Source organism: Diospyros lotus, chromosome 6 (assembly GCF_014633365.1).
Source record: "Diospyros lotus cultivar Yz01 chromosome 6, ASM1463336v1, whole genome shotgun sequence".
In the NCBI taxonomy this organism is placed as follows: Eukaryota; Viridiplantae; Streptophyta; class Magnoliopsida; order Ericales; family Ebenaceae; genus Diospyros; species Diospyros lotus.
Genome location: NC_068343.1, coordinates 11,193,522 through 11,219,838, shown reverse-complemented (window position 1 = coordinate 11,219,838; position 26,317 = coordinate 11,193,522). Strand labels below are relative to the sequence as shown.

Below are 26,317 nucleotides of genomic sequence, written 5' to 3'. Positions count from 1 at the left end.
AGCTAAAACGGGAAGCCGCTGCATAATGTCCAATATCCCATATGAATTTACCAATAAAAGGAAAGGCCAAGCACTATATGTTGAAACAGTAAACAGTACATGAGATTGAGCAACTTTCCAACAATGCCCCTAATGTAAAGGAGGACAATTTGCTCTAAATTGTTCTCTTTACTGGACTGGACTGGACGGTAGTCCTCCTATCCACCTTCCACGTCAACAATGGTTACTTTGATCCACGGTGTTACTTCACCCAACAATTATGGTGGATAGGCAAACCTAACCTGCAAGCCAAGTTGCCAGAAGAATTAGTCAAGCCAAAATCTCCAATGCTAGCTACAACTAACATGAGGTTGTTAGTAATCATTTTGCCTTAAGCTGAAATTAGGTGTCATGCATCTGCAAGAGACAAAATTGAAGGTTTGGAAATTACAAGTGAAATTGCGAAATTGGAGGACATCAACACAGGCATCACTTCTTCTCCTCTTCCTTCGGTGCCTTGTCTTCATCCTTCTGCTGGGGCTACAAACAACAACAAACCCACAGCAGTGACAGAATATATGATTGTTTTGCTTTGCTGCTAGTAAGACAGCTCGTTTAAATTCAATTCAAACAATCCCCCAACAGGAACATTATCTTCCCACTGAAAAGCTATGACAATAAACACAAATGAAATGCTTGGTTTTCAAAATATTGCCCTAGTTCAATTAACTTAAAGCTACAACTGAAGGAACAGAGCACTCAAAACTGTGTCTAGCTACACAAGTACAACCTCAGTTGAGTTACTTTCAAGGGTTTTATGCCTCCTACAATTTCAAAGCAATTCTTTACAGAAAAGGAAAACATGCCCGAAAAGAGGGTTACTAGGGAAAGAGGACCCAAACAGCAACCTTACTTCTGAGACAACCAAATAGCAAATTCATGCAGAAAATCCCAGTCCTCAAGAGAGTACCTAAAATGGCCAACTAAATGACAAAAAATTGTAAATTTTGGACCATTCTTTTTCTTGTGGGGTACAAACAATATTTTCATATAAAGAGTAATCAAGGGGGAGCAATCCTCATACACTTTTTTACGTGTAAATGGCCAACCGAAACAATTCAATACGTAAGAGGATGTGAGGAGAAAAACTTCAAATACGAACTTTCAGACTTCAGATAATTTATCTAATTCTATTTTTAGTTAGGAGCAACTTAGAAGGCCTAAGATAAATTGGGAAAAGAAGAATGCTAGAATATGGATGTTCCAGATGAAAGTCAGAGCATCTCCTAGCAGAAATAGAATTAGAATGTCATGCTCTAGTCTAGAGAAATGGCACCCGAATAAACAGAAAAATTACATAAGAGCGAGCATGCTCTGTCTCCCCTCCTTGTCATACTTCGGGCTCAGTTGAGAACAGATATAAAAAAAGCAATTGATGTTGGCTAACTACTTGTACATGACTTAATTTGAGTGGTTGTGCAAATCTACAGAATAGCTAATAGAATCTCCATAGCAAGTTTAAATCTACCCATATGTTTCAAAGTCAAAAAGAATACTGACTCAAAAATATTACAAAACAAATTTAAATCATGAACTCATAAAACAAAGAAGAAGAAGAATAGAAAGTTTTAACTGCAGAGACACTAGTGCATTCAGAATAAGGTACAATTAAAACTAAATATAGAAGAAAGGCCAAGCAAATTAAATCAGAGGAAATATGCACCAGTTTGGAATAAACAATCATTCAGAATTCAGTAGTTCGAATCCTGTGACATGTTGCACTCACCTCAGCCTGATTTTGCATGGAGGCAAGTAAATCTTTGACTGAAGGATCATTAGGATCCACTCCTGGAAGCTGCAAAACCAATAATCCATCATGAAATAAACAAGAGTAATACTTTCTTTCCTTTGCTTTTTAATTTTTGTTTTGTTTTATTCTTTTTGGTGTTGAAGACAGAGCACAGAAATAAACAAAATTTAGTAGAATACATACTGAAGCAAGGATCGATGACACAAATGACTGGTCTGCCAATAGCTTACTCATATCTGTCTGGCTTGCTTGATCTTTTGTACTGTCTTGCACAGACAACTGTAGAGCTGCATGTATCACACAGAAAGGAAAATATCAAGCCCAGAATACAAAGCCAAATAATTGAGATTGGAAAGAAATTAACACTCAAAAAAAAAAATAGTCCTTAAAAATTAATGACATCTGAGAATTTCAAAAATTTAAGTCTGGGCACCCTTTTTGTTGCAAAGATGGCTCAGAAATAAAGATACTCAGTCTAATACTTTCTTCTGAGTAGTAGAGTTTGAACGGCAGTGGATCAAGTCCACTACTCCAATTAAAAATAAATGAAAAAATAACAATAACAGAGGGCAAGCCTTCAAAACAACAGTAAGCTTGCTCATTTGTGACTGGAAGTAACCAGTTTGAGTTGTGGAAACAGATACAGATTTGAGATGTGGAAATAACCTCTTCGCAGAAAGAGGGGGGGGGGGGGGGGGGGGGGAGAAGGTTGCAGACAAAAGAACCTTCACAATGCATGGAACCCATTTAGGGACACCCCACAATAAATAACAATAAAAAGGAAAATAACTGTGCCTGCAAGTTCATCATACAAATGCAGCTAAGGAAGTCCTTTATAGTGTTGCAGTCCCTTTGTCAATTATTCTGAAGTAGGCAAATCAGTAGCTAACTTCCTTAGCCATAGGAGTATTGACAACCAATACTCATGAAAGAATGACTTAAGGGGGAACTTGGCAAACAAAAATAAATCTGGAATATTAAATGATTGGCATAAAATGCGTCACATCTTTGCAAGTGCTTCATCAGATCACAAGGCTGGATGCCAAGCAAATGTGCAAGACACGGCCTCCTACTTCTTAAGCTCAAAAGCATCATACACCAAAGTCATTTCAGGATAACATACAACTTAATCCTGCATGAGTACAACTGAAAGAAAAGGATGACTTAAATCAAGGACCAAATTCCTCCCAGTCAGAAATTCAAAGACGGTGAAAGATGGTATTTGCTGTCTTTGTACAGGTCAGGTGGGGGCTCCGCTTTATAAGCCCTAGTCACTGTCAAGGGCTTCCCACATCTAAACCTGGTAGGCACCTCACACCTGCATGAGTACAACTGAAAGATAAGGATGGCCTAAATCAAGGACCGAAATTCCTCCCAGTCTGACATTCAAAGACAATTACAGATGGTATTTGTTGTCTGGGCTCCACAAGCCCCACTCACTATCAAGGGAATCCCACATCTAAACCTTGCTGGCACCTGCTTTAAGAAAAAGGCCACTGCAGAACTCGGATAAGAAAACCTTAATACAATTTTTTTTTTCCCTGGCAAGTGGGTCCTATACACTGATAATGACATTTAGTTGATGCATTTTTGCAAGGATCAGAAAACCATACGACAGGAGTCAAGAACAGAACAGATTTCCTTACAACCTCAAATTGGGTGGGGCAGAATATTTTGATTTGATGAATCATGCATCTCTATGCAAACAAAATAATAATCAGAAAAACACGAGCGTTTACCAAGTGCTAAGTCCTGATCATCAGCAGTTGCCTCTGACATATCTGTGTCCCGTGTAGCAGCACTAGCAGAAGAATCACCCATTGACATAGCGAGGGCCTGCTGGAGCAAAGCATTCTCATCATCCTGTGAAGAATTCAAGGTAAAGAAAATGAGCATGATCATATTGCCTACTCGTAGCTGTACACCACAAGGGAGCAGAAAAAGAAATCAAGGATGCTTGTATGAATTGTAACAACTTATTTCAAAAAATAATTGGAGAACAGATGAGCACTGTTCACAACTATTCTTCCATTTACTTCCTTGATTATCAAGGATTGGGACAAAATATCATACATCTACAAGTGTATACATGTTATAAGTATATCCATGCATGCACTAAAAACCCACAACAATAGTGGTGAGTTACTATTTCTAGGTAACATATGTTAAATCATTTGTATTAGATTAATTGAGAGTCTCGGGTAGATAGTTATGTCAGGGATATATTCGGTAGTTCATTTAATTAGTCTTACTATTAGTTGGTTAGTTATAACAGTCAAGGTTGTAGGTTCATTAGGTCTTGTTTGGTCCGCCCTTATGTTCTATGCATAAGGGGTCAGGAGCCATTAGTTATATATTCTCCATTTTTTATTCTATATTGGAGAAATCTGTTCTAGTATGTGTTGTGTAAGAGGAAAACTAATGAGTTTGTAATATGTTGTAATCTCTTTATAGCCTAGGTATAGGGTAGTGAGAGAGAGTTTTCAGTACATGTAATTATTCTCATGATTCAAGATAGTGAAGAAGAGGCCTAAGGCAGTCTGGATGTAGGTTTCTAAAAGGGAACTGAACCAAGATAAATTCCACGTCTTCTTGTGTGTGTGTTCTTCTATTTTGTTTCTTTCATATTCTGCCTTTATATTCTTTCATGTGTGGGGTATTTCCAATTATCTTGAGGGCTGAATGTTTGATTAAGTGAGGCGAAAGACTGGGACAACAACTTGGTATCAGAGCTTGAGTGCCTCCATCGATCAAGAAACTCAAGAGGAGACAAGTTCCAGAAGAAAGAAATGGCGTCAACTTCATCAAGATACGATTGTAGAGAAATTTGACGGTAACAATGACTTCTCCCTCTAGAAGATTAAAATGGAAGCCCTCATCAGCAATCTTGGGCTTGAGGAAGCGCTTAAAAAGGAGAAGGAAATGTCAAAAAACCCTCTCGACAGAACAAAAGCAGGAGATCACCAAGGTGGCCTTCAATACTCTAATATTGAGTCTTGGTGACAAAAATTCTCCGGGAAGTATCCAAGATGAAGATGGCAGAAGAAATTTGGAAGAAAATAGGCAGTCTATACCTAAAGAATACCCTGTCCAGCCGTCTCTATCTTAAAATGCAAGACCATCAAAAACTTCAAGATCACATAAATGAATTTAATAAACTATGTCTAGATCTTGAGAATATAGATGTAAAATACGATGGTGAGGATAAAGCCCTACTTTTACTTCACTCATTACCTAGGTCATATGAGACTTTTGTAGACTTTCTAAAACATGATAGGATAAGCTATTCTTAGATGACGTTGTTGGTGCCCTTAACTCAAAAGAATTGAGGTTTAAGCTGGATGAAAAATCCTCCTTTGGAGATGCCTTGATTGTAAGATCTAGAAGCCTTAAGAGAGACTTTAAAGGAAAGGGAAAATCTAGGTCGAAATCTAGGACAGGAAAAAACCCTATAAGATGTTACTACTGTCATGAAGAAGGTCACATTAAGAGAAACTGCCCAAAGAAAAATGACGTTCTTGATAAGGAGAATGTTAATGGGGCTGTAAATATGTGTGAACTACGGTATGACAGTGCTGATGGACTGGTAGTTTTTGAAAGAGCATACAATAATGAGTGGGTCATGGATACTGGCTGCTCATTTCATATGACACCTAAGAAGCATTGGCTACAAAATTATCAAGTAATAAATGGGGGAAAGGTCTTGCTAGGCAATAACTATTGAGTGTAAAGTCCCAGAAGTGGGTGATGTAAGATTAAAATTACATGATGGATCAATAGAACCCTTACTGTAGTCAAGTATGTTCTGAAACTCAAGAGAAATTTGATTTATCTTGGTGAGTTAGATAGGAATGGCCTAAAATCTAAGGGTAAGGTTGGAGTCCTAAGAATATCTGAAGGATCATTAGTGTGCATGAAGGCAGTGCTGCAAGGTGGTATATACCTTCTGTAAGAAACCACCTTAAGTGGTGAAGCTGTAGTAGTAAGCAACAACATCCAAAATAAGGCAAGGTTGTAGTACTTAAGAATGTCACATATAAGTGAGCAAGGGCTCAAAGAACTTGCCAAACAAGGAATTTGGGGTCAAGGCCAGGTCACTGAATTAGGTAAGTGTGAATTCTGCATTTATGGCGAAGCTGCCAAAATAAAGTTTAATAAAACAACCATACACTCATCCAAATCACCCCTAGACTATATTCACTCAGATTTGTGAGGGTCAGCCCAAACCTTAACTCATAGAGGCTCTCGGTACTTCCTATCAATTAATGATGATTTATCTAGAATGCTGTGGGTTTATATCTTAAAGTCTAAGGATAATACCTTTGAAGCATTTAGGACATGAAAAATAATGGTAGAAAACCAAAAGGGCAAATCTGTTAAGGCAATAAGAATTGGTAATGGGCTCGAGTTTTGTAATAGGGAGTTCAATCAAATGTGTCAGGATAGTGGGATTTTAAGACACTTAACTGCCCCAGGAAACCCTAAACAAAATAGGTTAGCCGAAATAATGAATAGGACCCTATTAGAAAGGGTTAGATGTATGTTTTTCTATGCAAATCTACCAAAATTCTTTTGAGGAGAGGTAGTCTCAACGGCTGCCCATGTGATGAATAGATCTCCATCAACAGCCATTGACTTTAAAACTCCCTATGAAAGGTGGGCAGGTCATAAACCAAGTCTAAATCACCTTAGAGTGTTTAGATGCTTAGCCTATGCTCACGTGAAGCAAGGCAAGCTTGAACATAGAGACAAAGAAATGTCTGTTCATTGGTTATCCCACTAGTGAGCTATGGAACCTTGAACCTGAAGGGCCTAGAACAATAGTCACAAGAGATGTGACATTTGATGAATCTTCCACCATGAAACTAGGCACTAAGAAAACCCAACATGATTTAGAACAAAAGAGAGACTATAGATGTGGAAATCCCTGGAATAGGGGTTGATAACTCCATAGAGCCATCTGGAGATGATCAGGACCTGAATGAACAGGTCCAGGAAGGAGATTAAGACCAAAACTCAACTCAATATGAGGAGAGTGAAGGAGGAAGTGATGCAGACTCTAGCCTAGGGGACTAGCTAGACCCTTCTAGATATAGTGTAGCAAGGGATAGGTAGCCCAAGACCCGAAGGCCTCCACAACAATTTGGCTACTCAAACTTAGTAGCATATGCCCTTATTAGTGCATCAGAAAGTGTAGGAGATGAACCCCTTACCTATGAAGAGGTAGTGGCCTCTATAGACTCTGGAAAATGGATAGAAGCCATGAAGTCAGAAATAGCATCCCTTAGGAAGAACTAGACCTGGGATCTAGTTGATAGGCCTAAAGGACAGTGTATAGTGGGCTGTAAATTGCTGTATAAAATCAAGGAAGGTGCTGGAAACAACCCTAAACCTAGGTACAAGGCTAAGTTAGTTGCAAAGGGTTTTACCCAAGTACCAGGAATAGATTTCAATGAGATTTTCCCACCTGTTGTGAGACATACCTCAATAAGAGTATTGTTGGCCATCACTGCTCATTTAAACCTAAAATTAGAGCAAATGAATGTCACAACAGCTTTCCTTCATGGAGACTTAGATGAGAGAATTTTAATGGTTCAACCTAAAGGCTTTGAGTCTAAAGGAGAGGTGGAGAAAGTGTGTTTGCTTAAAAAATTCATTTATGGGCTTAAGCAGTCTCCAAGACAATGGTATAGAAATTTGACATTGTTATGTTAAAGCAAGGGTACCTTAGAAGTTCCTATGATTATTGTGTTTACTTTAAATATATCTCACCTAACATCTCAATTTACTTGCTTCTCTATGTGGATGACATGCTTATAACAAGTCAATCCAAGTAAGAGATTCAGCAACTAAAGCTGAGACCAAAATCTGAATTTGAGATGAAAGAACTAGGTGAAGCAAAGAAAATTCTAGGGATAGAAATTTCTAGAAGTAAACAACAAAGGAAAATTTACATATCTCAAAAATCCTATCTAGAAAAGCCGTTATCTAGGTTTGGAATAGAAAATGCTAAGGTAGTGAGTGTGCCATTTGCCTCTCATTTTAAGTTGTCCTCGAAACAATCCCCAAAGGATGAAGAAAGTAGGAAGGAAATGGAAAATATTCCACACTCCAGTGTTGTGGGAAGTTTAATGTATAGTATGGTATGCACTCAACTAGACTTAGCTCATGCAATGAGTGTAGTAAGTCGGTTTATGGCAAATTTAGGAAAATCCTTATGGAATGCAGTGAAGTTGGTATTTAGATACCTAAAGGGATCATCTAAGAATATTTTGTCTTATGGTGGAGCCAATATAGGAGATCAAGCAAGGATCTTAGGGTTCTCGGATGCAGATTATGCTGCCGATTTAGATAAAAGGAGATCCACATCAAGGTATGTGTTTAAGTTGCGGAACTCTCCAATTAGTTGGAAGTCTAGTCTCCAACATGTGGTAGCTCTATCTACCACCGAAACTGAATACATAGCTATATCAAAAGCTATTAAGGAAGCTATATGGCTTAAGGGTCTAGTCAGCGAGCTCCTAGGGATAGATGTCAAGGCAACTATGATGTGTGATAGTCAAAATGTCATTCATTTGTCTAAAAATCAAGCACATCATGAAAGGATTAAGCATATAGATGTTAGATACCACTTCATTAGAGAAATAATTGAAAAACAAGATGTTATTCTAACCAAAATTTCAGGTGAAGAGAATGCGACTGACATGTTTACTAAAGTTATACCAATCGCCAAACTAAGGCATTGCACGAAGATATTGTAGGTTATTTCAGATGATGATTGTTAATGTTTTACCTGAGTTGTTGTGCTGAAATTCTGGAAGAAATCAGAAAGGAACAGAGATGATCGGTGGCAGCTAGTTTCCAGGATCTAAATATAACTAACTGTAATTAATAAAGGTAGTTTAGACTTTATGTAAGTCAGTTATTTCCCTTGGGAAGTTCCGCCTCTCTAGTTTATAAATAGAAGGGTGCAAAGACCAGAGGTCATTATCAATTAGTTTTCATTCCATTCCCTTGCATAGTTGTTAAATCGATATTCAAATCGAGAATCGAAATCCATATTTTATGAATCGTGAATCAAGAATCAAATCGAATCGTAAGATTTGGTACACATTCTCAATTTCAACTATAAATAATATATATCTATAGAAAATAAATAATGTGTCCACCAAAATCAATTCTTTTAAATATAAATAGATAAATAAACTTCTAAATATATTTGCTAAGTTTAAAATTATACCAAAAGGCAAAAGTGTTGGGTTTTTGCATAGAAGATTAGGTCTAGAAGTTGAAGAGAAGAACCTGTTTTAGAATGAAGATATTTTTTCTAACTGTTTTTTATTCTAATTTAGATTAGATAACTTAGTTATTTTATTATGAGGGGTATGTTGGTCTTTTTTTGTAGAGGCTAAGTTTTAAACCCTTGTAATTGTCGCCTCCCTATAGTTTATAAATAGGAGGAGAGTGCTAGCAGTCGGATATAACATCTCAATCATTCTGATTATTCTCTAGATGTAAGTGATGCTGTCAAGATAGCGAGAGAGAGAGAGAGAGTGAAAGGCTTTGAGATAAAATTAGTCATTGTATTCTCTTGAGAGTGCAGCGAACTTGTGTGAGGGAGACTAAGGAGGTTCTTGTACCTTGTTTCAACTGGTTTCTAGTGGATTTATTCTCGGAGAGAAGGCTGGATGTAGGATTGCTTTAAAACAGTCTGAATCAGGATAATTCTTTGCCTCTTGGATGGTTTGATTGTTCTTATCCTTCATTTACTTTCTATTTTCAATTACTGTAAATATATTCTGTTGTTATCTTGATTTTCGGGTGAGGAGTGTAGAGAGATTGGCAAATCTAAGTCTTGAATCAGTTTCTAAGAGCTCCTAATCCTAACATATTGGTATCAAAGCCAAGAACTCTTTCAAGAATTGCCAAGAACCCTAGAAATCTTTAGTTTTAATCCCTGTTATGGCTTCCACACCTTCTTCCGCTAGGTATGACATAGAGAAATTTGATGGATCAAATGATTTCGGTCTATGAAAAATTAAAATGAGGGCGTTATTGGGAAATTTGGGATTAGAAGAGGCTTTAGAGGCAGATCAGAAACTACCCGAGAATGCCTCTGAAGAACAGAAGAAAGATTACAGTGAGCGTAGGAAAGAAATCAACAAGAGGGCATATAATACTCTAATTCTAAGTTTAGGAGATAAAGTTCTTAGGGAAGTTTCAAGGATGGAAACGTCTGAGGCTTTATGGTCTAAATTAAAGAGCTTGTATATGACAAAAACCCTGTCAAAGAGGCTGTATCTAAAGGCAAAGTTTTTCACATTCAAAATGCAAGTGGGGCAGAAACTGAATAATCACATAGATGAGTTCAATAAAATATGTCTTGATTTAGAGAACATAGATATTAACTATAATGAGGAAGATAAAGCCCTTGTATTATTGCATTCTTTGCCAAAAACATATGAAACCTTTGTTGATATATTAAAACATGGTAGGGAAAAGTTATCCCTAGAAGATGTTTTTGTAGCATTAAACTCTAAGGAGTTGCAACAGAAAGTAGAAGGAAAATCTGCTGGCGATGTCCTTACTGCTAGAAGTAGGACTGAAAAGAGAGTTTAAATCAAAAGGGAAATCAAGAAGCAAGTCTAAAAATGGCAAGAAACAGTTTAAGTGTTATCATTGCCATGAAGAGGGGCATATTAAGAAATTCTGCCCTAAGAGAAAGAAAGACTTTAAGGAGAAATCAAATACTGATATTACATCCTCTATATGCGAGTATGACTATGATAGTGCAGATGCACTAGTTGCATCCTGCCTAGAAGATAAGGATTTGTGGGTGTTAGACTCAGGTTGTTCCTTTCACATGACATCCCATAGAGAATGGTTTTTAAACTATCAAGATATTGGCGGTGGAAAGGTGAGGTTAGGGGATAACCATGAGTGGGTTATAAAAGGGATAGGAGACATAAAATTAAGAATGCATGATGGATTGGTAAAAATATTAAAATCTGTTAGATATGTTCCAGAATTAAAAAGGAATTTGATATCCCTAGGAGAGTTGGATAGAAGTGGTCATTCCTATAAAGGGCATAGTGGAGTCTTAAGGGTATCAATGGGATCCCTTATCTGCATGAAAGCAGCCCTACACAATGGTATATATGTGCTGGAAGCAACCACTTTAAGTGGTGAGGCAGCAGTAGGTGAAAATAAAACCTATGATCAAGTAAAATTGTGGCATTATAGGATGGCTCACATCAGTGAGCAGGGACTTAGAGAATTGTCCAAACAAGGCATCCTAGGAGTTGAAAAATTAACGGATTTGGATCAATGTGAAACGTGTATTTTTGGCAAGTCTTCTAAAGCAAAATTCCCTAAGAAAGCAAATCACATATCGAAAGCCCCTTTAGAATATATTCATTCTGATTTATGGGGCCCTAGTCAATCCTTAACACATGGTGGGGCAAGGTATTTTTTGTCAATCATAGATGACTTCTCTAGGATGGTTTGGGTATTTACAATAAAATCAAAAGATGGAACTTTTTAAGCTTTTAAATCCTGGAAAACCTTAATAGAGAATCAAAAAGGTATGAAAATCAAGATTATTAGAACTGATAATGGTCTTGAGTATTGTAACAAAGAATTTGCCCAAATGTGTAAAGAAAGTGGCATCCTTAGGCATCTAACAGTTCCCGAAAACCCCAATCAAAATGGCCTAGCTGAGAGAATGAATAGGACCCTTTTGGAAAGGGTAAGATGCATGTTAATCCATGCTAGGTTGTCCAAATCTTTTTGGGGAGAGGCTGTTACAACAGCTGCCTATGTAATAAATAGGTCTCCTTCAGCTGCAATAGGGTTTAAAACACCCTATGAAATGTGGCATGGTCATAAGCCAAACTTAGCACATCTAAGGGTATTTGGCTGCATTGCTTATACTCATGTTAAGCAAGGAAAATTGGAGCCTAGAGCCAAGAGGTGTCTGTTCATAGGTTATCCTAATGGAGTAAAGGGATATAAGCTATGGGCCTTAGAAGAAGGACTGCCAAGGACTTTGGTCAGTAGGGATGTGACTTTCAGTGAGGATTCCTTCTTAAAGGAGGATAAGGTAGATATTCAAAAGGATAGGATAGTAAAAGGAAAAGCTGGTGAGATAGATCAGCGAGTCCAGGATACTGCCATGCAAAATCCCATGGATCTGGCAGCAGATCAGCACACTGACAGTGCTGAATATCCTATGCATATGGACCAGCATGATGCTGATCCTTATTCCCCTACCTTAGAGAGCTTTCCGCAGAGTAGCAGTGATGATCCCTCTAGTTCTGAGAGGTTCCAGCCTTCTGACAGTGCTGGACATTCAGGATCAGATAGTTCCCCTAGTGTAGGTAGGTATAATGTGGCAAGGGACTGACAAAGGAGGGAGGTTAGACCTCCTATTAGGTATGGATATTCTGATTTAGTCTCATATGCACTGTTGAGTGCAACAGAGTCAGCTGGTGATGAACCTCTTACATATGAAGAGGCTATGAGATCAAAAGATTCCAAGCTATGGTTGGATGCAATGAGATCTGAAATGGACACTCTAAATAAGAATAATACTTGGGTTTTGGTTGATAGACCCTTAGGTAAAAGGATAGTAGGCTGTAAGTGGCTCTATAAGATTAAAGAGGGGGCAGGTAAAGAGCAAAAACCTAGGTATAAGGCTAGCTTAGTAGCAAGAGGATTCACCCAAGTGGCTGGGGTGGATTTTAATGAGGTTTTCTCACCAGTAGTGAGACATACCTCTATTAGAATCTTGCTTGCTATGACTGCCCATTTAAATTTAAATCTAGAGCAAATGAATGTGACCACTGCATTCCTCCATGGTGAGTTAGAAGAGGACATCCTAATGGATCAGCCTAAGGGATTTGAAGTAAGGGGTAAGAAGGAGCAAGTATGCTTGTTAAAGAAGTCCTTATATGGACTCAAGCAATCCCCTAGACAATGGTATCGAAAATTTGATACATTTATGATCAACCAAGGTTTTAAGAGAAGTGCCTTTGATTGTTGTGTCTATCTTAAGCAAATTTCATCTAAAATTTCTATCTACCTCCTTCTATACGTGGATGACATGCTGATTGCTAGTCAGTCAAATGTGGAGATTCATAGATTAAAGCTGAAATTGAATTCAGCCTTTGAGATGAAGGAGCTAGGAGAGGCTAGAAAGATTTTAGGGATTGAAATAGAAAGAAATAGACAAAAGAGGTTAATCAAGTTATCTCAAAAAGCATACCTAGAGAAATTGATTAAGAGATTTCAAATGCATGATGCAAAGGAGGTAAAGATTCCTTTTGCACAACATTTTAAGCTATCCCACAACCAATCACCTACTGATAAGGAGAGCATAAGAGAAATGAGCAAAATACCTTACTCTAGTGTGGTAGGTAGTCTCATGTATTGTATGGTGTGTACCAGGCCAGACTTAGCTCATGCTATGAGTGTTGCTAGCAGGTTTATGGCAAATCCGAGTAAGGATCATTGGGCTACGGTAAAATGGATTTTTAGATACCTCAAAGGATCAATAAACATGACTTCAGTTTATGGTGGAGCTTGTGTTGAAGATGAGCCTAATATAATAGGATTCACTGATGCCGACTATGCAGCAGACTTAGACAGGAGGAGGTCATCTACCAGTTATGTATTTAAGCTATGGAATGCTACCATAAGCTGGAAAACAAATTTGCAATCGGTAGTAGCCCTCTCAACCACTGAGGCTGAGTACATAGCGGTTACAGAAGCTATGAATGAGAGCTTATGGTTAAGAGATTTAGTGAGTGAACTCCTAGGTAGAAAGGTTAAGGCAATCTTAAATTGTGATAGCCAAAGTGCTATTCATTTAGCTAAAAATTAAGCTCATCATGAAAGAACTAAACACATTGATATTAGGTATCACTTTATTAGAGAAATCCTTGATAGGAAGGAAATAGATTTAGTAAAGGTAGCAGGAGAAGATAATGCTGCAGACACGTTTACTAAAGCAGTTCCAATGTCAAAATTACATCACTGTTTGAGACTCTTACATATTTTTTCTTGTGAATGATTAGTTGTTTTGCAGGTCTGAGAAGATTTCAGTTTGATGGAGCCAAATTCTAGAAGATAATCATGCAAAAATGGTGGAGATTTGTTGGGTTTTTGCATGGAAGATTAGCTCTAGAAGTTGAAGAGAAGAACCTGTTTTAGAATGAAGATATTTTTTCTGACTATTTTTTATTCTAAGTTAGATTAGATAACTTAGTTATTTTATTATGAGGGGTATGTTGGTCTTTTTTTGTAGAGGCTAAGTTTTAAACCCTTGTAATTGCTGCCTCCCTATAGTTTATAAATAGGAGGCAAGTGCTAGCAGTCGGATATAACATCTCAATCATTCTGATTATTCTCTAGATGCAAGTGATGCTGTCAAGATAACGAGAGAGAAAGAGAGTGAAAGGCTTTGAGATAAAATTAGTCCTTGTATTCTCTTGAGAGTGCAGCGAACTTGTGTGAGGGAGAGTAAGGAGGTTCTTGTATCTTGTTTCAACTAGTTTTTAGTGGATTTATTCTCAGAGAGAAGGTTAGATGTAGGATTGCTTTAAAGCAGTCCGAACCAAGATAATTCTTTGCCTCTTGGATGGTTTGATTGTTCTTATCCTTCATTTACTTTCTGTTTTCAATTGCTGTAAATATATTCTGTTGTTATCTTGATTTTCGGGTGAGGACTGTAGAGAGATTGACAAATCTAAGTCTTGAATTAGTTTTTAAGAGCTCCTAATCCTAACAAAAAGTATATTCATGTTGCCTTTAAATTCAAATTGAACCAAACCAAACCACTTTCAAAATAACAAGCTAGGGGGAAAAAAAAAAAAAAAACCTACAACTATAAGGTTACTAATAAACTCCATTGTCCAATCTTCACTGGTTATCAATCATCTTCATCTTCAAGTTCAAAAGCATCATCATCTTCATCATTTTCATCATCTTCTTTGTTTTCAAAGATAGCCAAATCGAACGAATATTTGATTAAAGTGCACATGCAGACGAAGTCACACGAATTGGATGAATCAGACGAATCGTGCTATTCATGCGATTCACGGTCAATTCGTCCAATTCATAGTTGATTCTAAGGGATTTTCAATTCACCCTATAAATTCGACTCGATTTCTATATGAATCGAGTCGAATCGTACGATTCAAATCATGAATCGTAAGATTCTAACAACAATGTTCCCTTGTGTTTGAGTGCAGTGAGAAGCGAGAGAGAGAACTGTGATAAGATAGTTCTTTTAGTCTTCATTTAGAGGATTGTATTTGAGAGGCAAGAGGAGGCGAGTGAGGGATATTCTTGTACTGATTTCCTACGTTCTTAGTGGATTGTTCTCTTCTTGGAGTGCTGGACATAGTGCCATATTTATGGCATGAACCAGGGTAAAACTAGTGTACTGCATTGTGGTTTGCATTATGTTCTCTTTTCAATTCTATCTCTTATCTGTTTTCTGCTTTATACTTGTTTTGTATCTGATTTCGGTGTGATTATTGAGTGATTCTTGAGACATATTAGTGCTTGGTTTTAACAATGATTAAAAAAAAAAAGAGAGAGAGAGTAGCATGGCAGTAAGCAGGGTGCAGGTAGCAATCCTGAGGAAGCCTAATCTAACTCAAATGGGTGGAGAATCTATTAAATCATTTGTATTAGATTAATTGAGAGTCTCGAGTGGATAGTTATGTCAGGGATATATTCGGTAGTTTATTTAATTAGTGTTACCGTTAGTTGGTTAGTATTGTTGTTTTGCTCGAGTTTAGTATGCTGGAAGCTTAGAAGAAATCAAAGGAATCCATAATGATGATCGAGTGGCAATAGTGTGCAGGATATTTCTGTAAATATATGTATTTACTAGGGGTAGAATAGACTTTGTAGAGTCGGTTATGTCCCTAGGATAATCCGCCCAATAGTCTATAAATATGAGGGCAGGGGATTAGTTGTGTGATATCAATCATTCATTCTATATCTCTTATATGAGTACAATGAAAAGAAAGAGAGCTAGGAAAAGAATAGTTCTTGGATTCTTTGAGAGTATTGTACTCGGGTTGTATGAGAGGGAGAGGGATTCCATTGTATTGATTTATATTCATTCTTAGTGGATTGTTCTCTCGGTGGAGTTGCTGAATGTAGTGTCATTTCCGTGGCAAGAACCCAGGTAAAAATCGATGTGCAGCAATTGTGGTTTGATCTTCTTTACTTAATTCAATTCTGTCTTTGTTTTACTTTCTACTTCGTGCATGTACTTGTCATGATCCTAGGGTTTAACCTAGGACTAGAATGGAAATCGGAAGAATCTGATACCATTGAAGTTAAGAACAGAATGTATAAAAGGGAAATTGAAGAAAAACGGGGGAGAAAATTAGAGAGAAATGGGGGAGAATGGCAGAAGAACAAGGGAGAGAGACTAGAGAGAAATTGGAATTTCAATTATCATTCAACATGCCTTTTCCTTTCCCCTACCAACAGACTTTTATAGGCTTCCTCTAATAAAAATAACAGCATCCATGTGCTGTAACAGCATTACAAAATATCTCCTAACAACTTGCTAAGTCTATTACTATAATGCACTTCTATGGAATCTTGAGTCATGACAATACTGTGGGTGTTTCAGTGAGTATATGAGTGAAATATTGAGTATCGACAATACTCAATTTCAACAGTTAGTTATAACAATCCAGGTTCTTGGTTCATTAGGTCTTGTTTGGTCTGCCCTTATGCTCTATAAATAACGGGTCGGGAGCCATTAGTTCTATATTCTCCGTTTTCTTTTCTATCTTGCAGAAATCTGTTCGAGTATGTGCTGTGTAAAAGGAAAGCTAGTGAGTGCTTTGTATAACTTGGGTATAGGGTAGTGAGAGAGAGTTTCTAGTACATGTAATCGTTCTCATGATTCAAGATAGTGGAGAAGAGGCCTAAGATAGTCTGGATGTAGGTTTCAGAAAGGGAACTAAACCAGGATAAATTATGTGTCTTCTTGTGTGTGTGTTATTCTATTCTGCCTTTATATTCTTTCATGTGTGGGGTATTTCCAATTATCTTGAGGGCTGAGTGTTTGATTAAGTGAGGCAGAAGACTAAAACAACAACATATAAAGGAGGAAAACAAAAAAGGTAAAGCAAAGAGAAGATACATTCAGCTACATTCAAAGGAAAAGATTTGTACAGACACACCCACCCTTGCTAAACAAGTTTTTAATTTTTATAACACCCAGAAAATGGTGTCGTGAACAAAGTTATCTGGCAGGCCCCAGATGTAAACCCTAGTCAAAGCCACCCTTGCTAACAAATATTCGGTTTTATAACACCCAAAAACTGGTATTATGGACAGAGTTAACTGCCTGGCCCTAGGTCTAAACCACCATCAGGAGAAAAAAAATGAATATTCTGAATCCTGTTATTCAAGTTTTGCATTGAGTGGCTAGATAGTCTAGAAGAACTCGGTCATATTAGGTTAAATACTCAGCAATGGCAAATTAGGAATAAAAGGCTAATTGCATGTATTTAAGTGAGGGGTAGATAGGGTATTGTATTCCGGGTATTCCCTCTCTTGTAATTAATGCCTCTTATGTCTATAAATAAGAGGCGATAGGCAGTCTGTCGAAGCCCTGAAATCTGATCATTCTCATTGAGTATTGAATGTTGTACTGTTAGAGAAAAGTTTGAGAGAAAACTTTGTAATCTGCAGTGAGGGTTCTCGAGTGTATCAGTGAGCGTTGTGGGGGTGTGTGAGTGATTGATAGTACTATTCTTCATCAAGATCATAGTGGATTGCTCTCTTGAAAGGCTGGATGTAGGACCGGTGTAAACTAGTTCGAACCAGGATAATTCTAGGTGTCTTTTATGTGGTTTGATTGCTCTAACTTTGCCTTTTGTCAATTCTTTAAATTTCTGTTTATGTTGTTTTTGTTGAATCGGTGAGAGAGTGAAAGAGTGGACATATTTGTTGGTTCATTGGGTGATTTCTTAGACTGTCCATGCTCCCAATTATAACAAATCCCAACCATTAAATCAAGTAGTCAAAAGATAACATCATGAAAATTTTTATTTTTCACTAACAACTAAATTACGATAGTTAAACTATATCAAGTAAGAAATGACATATGCATGTTATACTACCATAAATAATGAGAGAAATGCAAGGATAGTCATATGTAAGGATGTAAATGGGTCCCCAATTAACCTCATTCATATACTTGTTTTCTTAAATTTTCAAATAAGCCTTGTGCCTGCGTCCCCCCATTATGTATGTTTTATGCTTGTTTTAATTTTAAACGGCGTCAATTAGGACCTATTTACATCCCTAGACATAGGTGTAAAAAAATTAGAAACATTTATATAAATTATACCAAATTCATTTGTGCATGTGCACCAATAAATACTATACATACGCAAGTTATTGATTATACAAGTAATGCTCAGACATAAGTTCTCCATGTTTTGTATGTTGCAAACTTTATTGATTGTAAATCATGTATATATTTTTACAACTGAACTTAGCAATGAAACTATGCTCATGTATAATAGGAAGAAAATGGAATATTTCCTGATGGTCAACAACAATGTAACGTTTTCAAAAGCATTAAGCACGCTTAAGCACAGAAGACCTATGGAGCTCACGCTTAAGTGAAGTCAAGCGCACATAAATGAAATAAAGGGTATAAGCTTCCATAGGGATGAAAAATATCAACAATCAAAATACAATCATTAAAAAGAATAACTGGTGCTGTTTGAAAATCTTTACAGAAATTTCCATTCCATTTCACCTTTTTCATTTCATTTCATTACAAGAATTTTCATTTAAGTAAAATGAAAACTGAAAATGCTGTTTGATTTTGGTGTTAGTTGTCAAAAGAATGTAAACAGAAACTGAAAACTGTGTTTGATTTTCCTTCTGATGTTCATTTTTGTTTTTGAGAAAACATAATAAGATTAATTTCTTTATTTTGTTATGACAACAAAAATCTTAACATCTTCCATTTTCATCTTCTTCTTTGCCATCAATGTTTTCAGGTCATATATTGAACACAAATTCCTCTTCTTTAACAGAAAATAAGCAAAAAATCACAAAATGTTTGGACATCTTAATATTCATTTTTCTTTGTTGTCACCGTGCATACCTATATACATATATATATATATATATAGAGAGAGAGAGAGAGAGAAATGGCAGATCCGGAACATAGCCCTTCTTCTTCTTCTTTGTTTGCCGTCACTGTGCACATGCATACATAATATATATATATATATATATACAGAGAGAGAGAGAGAGCAAATCTGGGGTTGGGGACCCCAGATCAGGGAGTTCCAACCCCAGACCTAGGTTATATATTTCTACACACACACAGAAGATGACGGGAAAGTGGTGGTCATCGAGAGGACAATGACAGTTGCCAACAGCTGAGGTCGCTGACACTCGTCAGGACAATGGACGGTCAAAAATGATGATCATGACCATGGACAGTTGCCAATGATGGGAGGGAGAGAGGGACAGCGGGAGAGAAACAACTGTTGAATGAAATGGTTTTTGATTCTTCTGTAATGAAATGGAGAAAAACGGAGCGACTCATTTCACTTTTTTCATTTTGTAGTGGAATGCCTACTGGATTTTGAAATGGAAATTGAGTTCTCAAACATCCTTTGGGAAATCTTTCTCACTTTTACCAAAATGAAATGAAAATTTTTGGAATGAAACTGATTTCAAATGGGGCATGAATGAGATCTACAAATCTAACAAAAGATGGGATACCATTTTTTCATTTATACCCATTAACAAAGTTCATGCAATTAGCCTATACTCTACCATAGCAAAAAAGCATAGAGGAAATACAGAAGGATACAAATCTCAGTAGATGCATCCATTGAATATGTTGGACTCTTTTTTTTATGGCAATAATGTATTCATCAAAATATGCTGAAGTCTTCATTGAAAAGATGATAGGGTCTGAACTCTTCTTCTTCTATCAGAAGTCAAGGCATTGGTAGATTCTCTTTTTTTTTTTTAATACATGTAACTGATTTTATTCAGATCCATTATAAAACTGGAACTGCTTAGAAAACCAGAACAGTAACTCATGCTAAAAGAAACCAGAATTGAAGCTGGTGTCAAATCCCTTGCTAAGATGCATGATGACACTTCCTGAAGATGGTTAAAGCCTCCCACTGTGAAAGGGATCCAACAACTCTTATCTCCAGGATTCAACTTAGCTTGGATTCAATCTCGTTCCATGACAGTTTTGCACTAACCGATGGGAACCATGTACTCCTCAACCTCAAGTCTAGATGCCTAATATATGATACTGTTTCCATATATTTTCATTATGAAAGGTTCGATATTTGAAGGCACATCTTTTGGACTTCTTAAGTTATGAATATATTTTGGAATGCCTTTCTAGGTTACAAATGTCTTTTGGAGTTCCTAGTTAATGTATGTCATAATGAATGTTTTTTGGGTGGCCAAGCCTATTGGGTTTCCAACTCATTAATTTACACTAGTGTACTTGATTTAAATAATTTCCAACAATATTTTTTTAAGATCCGATGACAGCTATTTCTAGGCATTTTCAGGTCTAAACTCTTCAGCTTCCATCAGAAGTTTGCGTATTGAATCCTTAACCAGATACAGCTGTCATCACATCTTAATAAGATCTTAATAAAATTGGATATATATTTAAACCCAAAAATAAAAAGAAGACTCAAGATTCCCAGAAATGCCCAGACTTCTGATGGAAGATGAAGAGTTCAAGCATTCCATCTTTTCAGTGAAAAGTTCATCATGTTCAATGGACACATTCTTTTCAATGCATATCCAACGGACACATCTATCAAGATCTGTAACCTTTTGTATATCCCCTATGCTTTTTTACTATAAATGAGTATACGCAGATTGTATGAACTTGTAAATGGGAATAAATGAAAAATGGCATCTCATCTTTTGTTAGATTTGCATATCTCATTCTTATTTAGTTTTCTTTTTAATGATTGCTTTTTATTCGTTTATATGTTTTATGCCTATAAAAGTTTCTACCCTTTGTTTCATTTATGTGGGCTTCATGCATTGTGCTTTGGGCTTTAGCTCCAAAGGTCCTCTATGCTTAGCACTTTTGAAAACATTGCTTCCACCATAAAAGCACCTTGGGAATCCAAGATAACACTCACAATAACTTTCTTAATCCTAAAGGATAAAGCCTTATATAGGATCTTATAATTCTACACACCAAACTGATTGGTCTAAAATCCTCTGAATATTCTATCCCACCTTCCTTAGGAATTAAGAGCAAGGAAGCAAGGAAGAAGGTGTTCAAGCTTTTCTAAACAAACCATACATATCAAAATTGCAAACAAAGACCATGAAGTCATCCCTAATGACATCCAGAATAAATACCACAGTGGTAAAACCAATCAAGTTAAGAGTTTTATCTCCACACGTGCTCTTTAAAACTCCACCCTCCACCACTTCCATTCATAAAGGGTATTCCAACACACCTTTTTTTATATTATATAGTCTCAAAAATCATAAACTCCAGACAAAGGACCGAGAGGATATCCACTGTCATATTCTCCAATTTATACCTAGAAATACCAACTTCCTAACTCACCTCACGTCCACTGGCAACCAGCCTGCCTACATGATTATGGCATCTATGTGAATTATCCATCTTATGAAAGAATTTTGTATTCATGTACCTCTCCTTAACAAAAACACTCTATTTGTTTACCAGGCCTAAGAAGTTTAGTTCTGGTCGAAATATCAAAATATCCTACACTGAAATCCCAATACCATGGTTTGTGAAACAAGTATAATGTCTTATGTTGGAATAAACGCTCAGCTCTCTCTATGACATACGCACTTAGGATCTTAGACTACCAAACCAAGAACCACTCAAGATACAAGTCTCACAGCCTCACACAATAAGAACAGGGACCGAAAACACACAATACAAAAGATTAAGAATCGAAACAGTAAGAAAACACACACACAAGACACCAGATTTTATCCTGGTTCAGTCTTCTAATGAAGACCTACATCCAGACTGCCTTGAGGCGCCATTTCCCACTATCTTGAATGAAGAACAAAATGATTACATGCACTAAAACTCTCCCACAGCCTTATACCCAGAACTGTATAGAGCTTCCCTACCCAAGATTACAAAGATATCCCCTCTTTACTCTCAAGTATAACCTTGCGCATACTCCTCTCTCTTTCTCGACACAAGACAGAACAATAGAATACCTCTAAATGCCTCTCTCCCGATCTCTATTTATAAACCATAGAGGCGGTAACCTGAAAAACAGACTAAGCCGGTAGTTACAACCAACTAACCGGACTAAACCACTAACTAACCCTTCTAGAAGCAAGCCTTCTAGAATAACATAAGTGATACTTAAATGCAACAAACTAACTTACAACATAAAACCCTCCCGAGATAATCTAAGAGCTAATCTAATACAAGTGATTACAACATCTTATATTATAATAATGTTAATCATAAAAACTGAAAATTATTCACATTAAACATTTCAGATAAACTCCTCATGAAGAACAATTCATTGAACGAAATGAACTCCTAACCACGCCAAAATAAAATGGGTAAAGCAACGTCAATAAAACCCTTCACCAAGAGCAATGCCCACTGTTAGCCATGGTTTTTTTCAAATAATCCAAAATCAATGGATTGAATCATTTCAACAAGTGTCTTGTCTAGCCCATTTCCTTAGCATCCCTCCATCATCAACATGGAATATGAAGTGAGAGCTTCTATGAAGAAAAAGAAATAAACTGAAAAGAGAGAACTGAAACTGAAATTTTCTGAAAATGATTCTTGACATTAGAAAGAGAAGAGCAATTGAGTATTTATAGACTGTGAACTCAACTGATTCTGTTAGAGATACAACTAACTTTGATAGCTGCACAAAGACAAGTGGACAAGTCCTAACTAACAAACTTAACTAAACTATAACTGCACCTAACAAAACTGCAGCTAATATTCCTTTGTACATGATGAATACAACTACTTCTCTCAACAGAACAAAGACAAGGAATATTTACAAGGACTAAGACTTCAAAGTGGTTTGCTTCTAATCTCATACATTCCAGTAGTGGTAACTCAATCCTTTTTCCGATATTAATTTACTTTATTCTTTCTTTTTGCAGGACAAACATTACTGAACCACCAAAATTAAAATAATGGATGACACAAGATAGAGTCACAGAAACATTTGCATACTTACTCCTACAGTAATGAAGTCCATTCTCTACAAGGATATCCTCCATCACAATTTTCTTCCTTTTCTAATAATTATAGAGTAAAACGAGATATGGAGTTTGACCAGTGAAAAAGATCCATCGAATAAGATCATGTAATACTGTCCACCAAGACCCTTGTTTCCTTATTCTTTAAAGTTACCAAGATTTGTAAGAAATAAGAGATTCCCACCATAAAAATCTAACAACTGAGCAAAGCCTAGCATTAGGTACATTAGCAACTTCAATATCAGGACACTGACAAATAATCAGACAGATAGCAAGAGCCAAAACGCTTTGCTTTCTCATTTAAATAGTTGAGACAAATTATGGGTAATTCCAATAACTCAAGACACAGCAGTGTTTTGACTTCCTTCCTAATCCATGCACTTCAAAAAAAATACAAATGAAATTCAAGCCTCCTGTGGGCAAAAAGTTTGCAGGCACATGTAATGGACTAACAGGAAAAGGGGCATAAAGTTAGAAATCAAATAGGAAACATACCGTCATATCATTTGACTTATTTTCAGCCTCAGGAGCTGCAGCACTGACAGTCTCAGTCATTGTTGCATCTTGCGTGGAGGATTGTTGTTCCGCTCCTTTTTCCTGTTTTGCAGCTTCCTCTGCAGCCTTTTTAGCAGCCGCTTCTTGCCTTGCCCTCTCCTCTTCCATTGAAACTCGGAGAGCAAGAGCCAGTTCAGGATCCAGATTTGGATCCACACCAAAATCAAAACCAGAAACACCACCCGCAGCTGCAGCTGCAGCTGCTGCTGCGAAACCACTTCCACCCTCACCATCTCCGGTAAAGATAGGGGTACTGCCATAAGGAAGTGCAAAAACTAAGAAATACAATATCCAATTAAGTTTAATATTAACATCAATACAAGGAGGTAAAACTTTAACCAGTAACCTTATTAGAGCATCAGATAAAGCACTTGGACCAGAAGGAATGTGAACAATGTGACTGCTATCATTGTTGTTGACAGCAGCAAGAAGGGCCTCGACCTTTTCTGTTTTACCCTCATCTTCTTCACCAAAGTTAACAATATCAAGTGCAACACTGTTCTTTTTTAACTTCCTTCCAATCATTTCCAACAACTTCTTGTCATACTTGACAGGACTGAAATAAAAAAGTTAGGACTGCTGGAGGAGAAAAAAAATAACTGCACACGACTCAATGGATAAAACTTAAGGGAAGGAAAAGATATTTACCTGCCCACGAATACGATGATCCTTTGTTGCTGCTTTTTATTTTGGCGATGCTTGAGAGCCAACTGAGCCACTTGGATCCCTGCTGCCAAGTTACATTCTCCGCCAACTTCTAAACCTGAATTTAGAGGGACAAACCATATATGTGATATTTCAATAATTCAGAGGACATACCACAGATATCATCCAGCAAATATACGTGATATTGATTAATATTTACCAAATTTGCAAGATAAACGTTGTTGAAATCAATTTCATGCATTATACCATATTGTGGCCAAGTCCGTATGTATCAACCACATTGTATACTAAGTCAATGGTCAAATGGTAAAATTAACATACTACTATTTCAATTGTTGTTCACGGAAAACCAATGTGCCAAGTCATGTACTAGTCACAAATATGCACCAATAAAGCAAGCCAGGTATCAAATCTGCAGATTCAGCACGGGCTGCTAAGCATTCTAACTACCAAATCAGTGGGCAATTAGACAAACAAACTAAAAAAAAAACAGCAGTTAAATTTTCAATTTATTGTCACAAACAATAATACCAATCTATTTAGAAAATGAAGACAAGTGAAGAAGCTAACCGATTTATTGTCACAAACAATAATACCAATCTATTTAGGAAATGAAGACAAGTGAAGAAGCTAACCGTGCATGCAAGCCAGTATCTTGCCAAGATCGCTGGTTGGAGTGACCAAAACGCGAACGCCTTTGCCCGCCATTGTGAGAACCCCCACCGTATTCTCCGGATTAGACTGCGTACACCAAAGCACGCGCATAAATTTCAGATGCATAAAACCCTAAAACAAATATAACTAAAACCGGAAACAACAAAAAAGTATAACTATGAAGTGAAATAGAACTCTCAAATTTAGCCTCGATTATCAGACAAATCAAGAAGAATCAGACAAATCAAGAAGAATGCGAGGAGGATGACCTGGGTTTTGGCTCCGCAAATTAGATTAACAGCGTCGGCTTGAGCTTGAAACCTCGTGGGAGCGTAATCGCCGTTTCGCATCCATTCGGAGTTATCGATGCAAATCATTGTCGCCTGATATAGAACAGAAAACTGTGAATAACATCGATCCGAAACCCTAATTTTCAAGTAAAGCAAAGACTGGGTAGACAATTCTGAAATAGAGAAACGATAGTAGATCGATCGAGAGTTCACCTCGAGCACCATGGTCGGAGATTGGAGATAAACCGCCGGAGAAGAGGGTCAGTCCAACAGAACGTCGTGTATCTAGCCTCTGTATCAACGCAATGAAGAGGAGAAGTGGCCTTTCTTGCCGAAGGGGAGAAGAATTAATAAAGGTACAACTTATAAGCAATAACAGGTTCTACTATTGCCAGTGCTGTTTTTTCCTTTCCCCAGGTTAACGTACGTCCTAATAAGGCATAAGGGATTTGAGGAAAAAATATATATATCGAAGTTCAATTTCCTCAGTAAGTGAGATTTATTGAAATGAATAAATAAGTGTACAAAATTAGAACCTAAAAAAGGTTTAAAGTTAGGATATGTACCCATTACCCAACCAAGCTGAGCAACTTCCACTTATAAACAATATAAACAATAATTCAGGGGTTAAACTCGAATAGTAAAGAATCATATATAATATGTCGATGTTATTTCAGTGGATCATTTGTTTAAATTCTGACCTTACCGAAACATATTATGTAATTTATCTTCTCTAACAAAATTAAGAACTTGAACGTTTGAAATCCTCACAAAAAAAAATCATCCTAATAATTCAATATCTTATAACCATGCAGACGGTAATTGTTTTTTAGAAAGTATGAAAATATATAAAATAATTTTTAGAAATAAATAAATATTTTAAATATGAATCATGCTAGATGTACAATTATTTTGTACATCTTAACCTACATAAGGGGGTATTATGACCAAAATATCTTACGCCTCACACGTCTCTATGCGCCTCATGATGGGCTTTTTTGTCATTGGTATACTTTTATGTAGTTCAAAAAGTACACAAAGGTATACCAATAGTATTTTACTTTAA

General features: G+C 36.8%; 1 protein-coding gene across 1 annotated transcript; it reads right to left on the bottom strand.

Annotated features, from left to right (window-relative positions):
* Positions 1-23: 23 nt before the first annotated feature.
* Positions 24-25,632, bottom strand: LOC127803660 (26S proteasome non-ATPase regulatory subunit 4 homolog). Its single transcript, XM_052340065.1, has 11 exons — positions 25,465-25,632; positions 25,231-25,344; positions 24,943-25,048; positions 24,290-24,404; positions 23,988-24,197; positions 23,582-23,894; positions 3,529-3,652; positions 1,973-2,076; positions 1,766-1,834; positions 431-519; positions 24-281 (listed from the first exon to the last, which is right to left on the bottom strand). Exons 1-10 carry the CDS (start codon positions 25,474-25,476, stop codon positions 469-471), a joined length of 1,218 nt encoding a protein of 405 aa, XP_052196025.1. The 5' UTR covers positions 25,477-25,632; the 3' UTR covers positions 24-281; positions 431-468.
* Positions 25,633-26,317: the final 685 nt, after the last annotated feature.

Bases quoted from the DNA above. Each gene is read 5' to 3' on its own strand.
- LOC127803660 (XM_052340065.1), bottom strand. The intron at 1,835-1,972 runs GTATGTATTCTA...TTGGTTTTGCAG, and splicing joins TGTCATCGATCCTTGCTTCA to CTTCCAGGAGTGGATCCTAA. The intron at 520-1,765 runs GTGAGTGCAACA...TGTTGTTTGTAG, and splicing joins CCATGCAAAATCAGGCTGAG to CCCCAGCAGAAGGATGAAGA.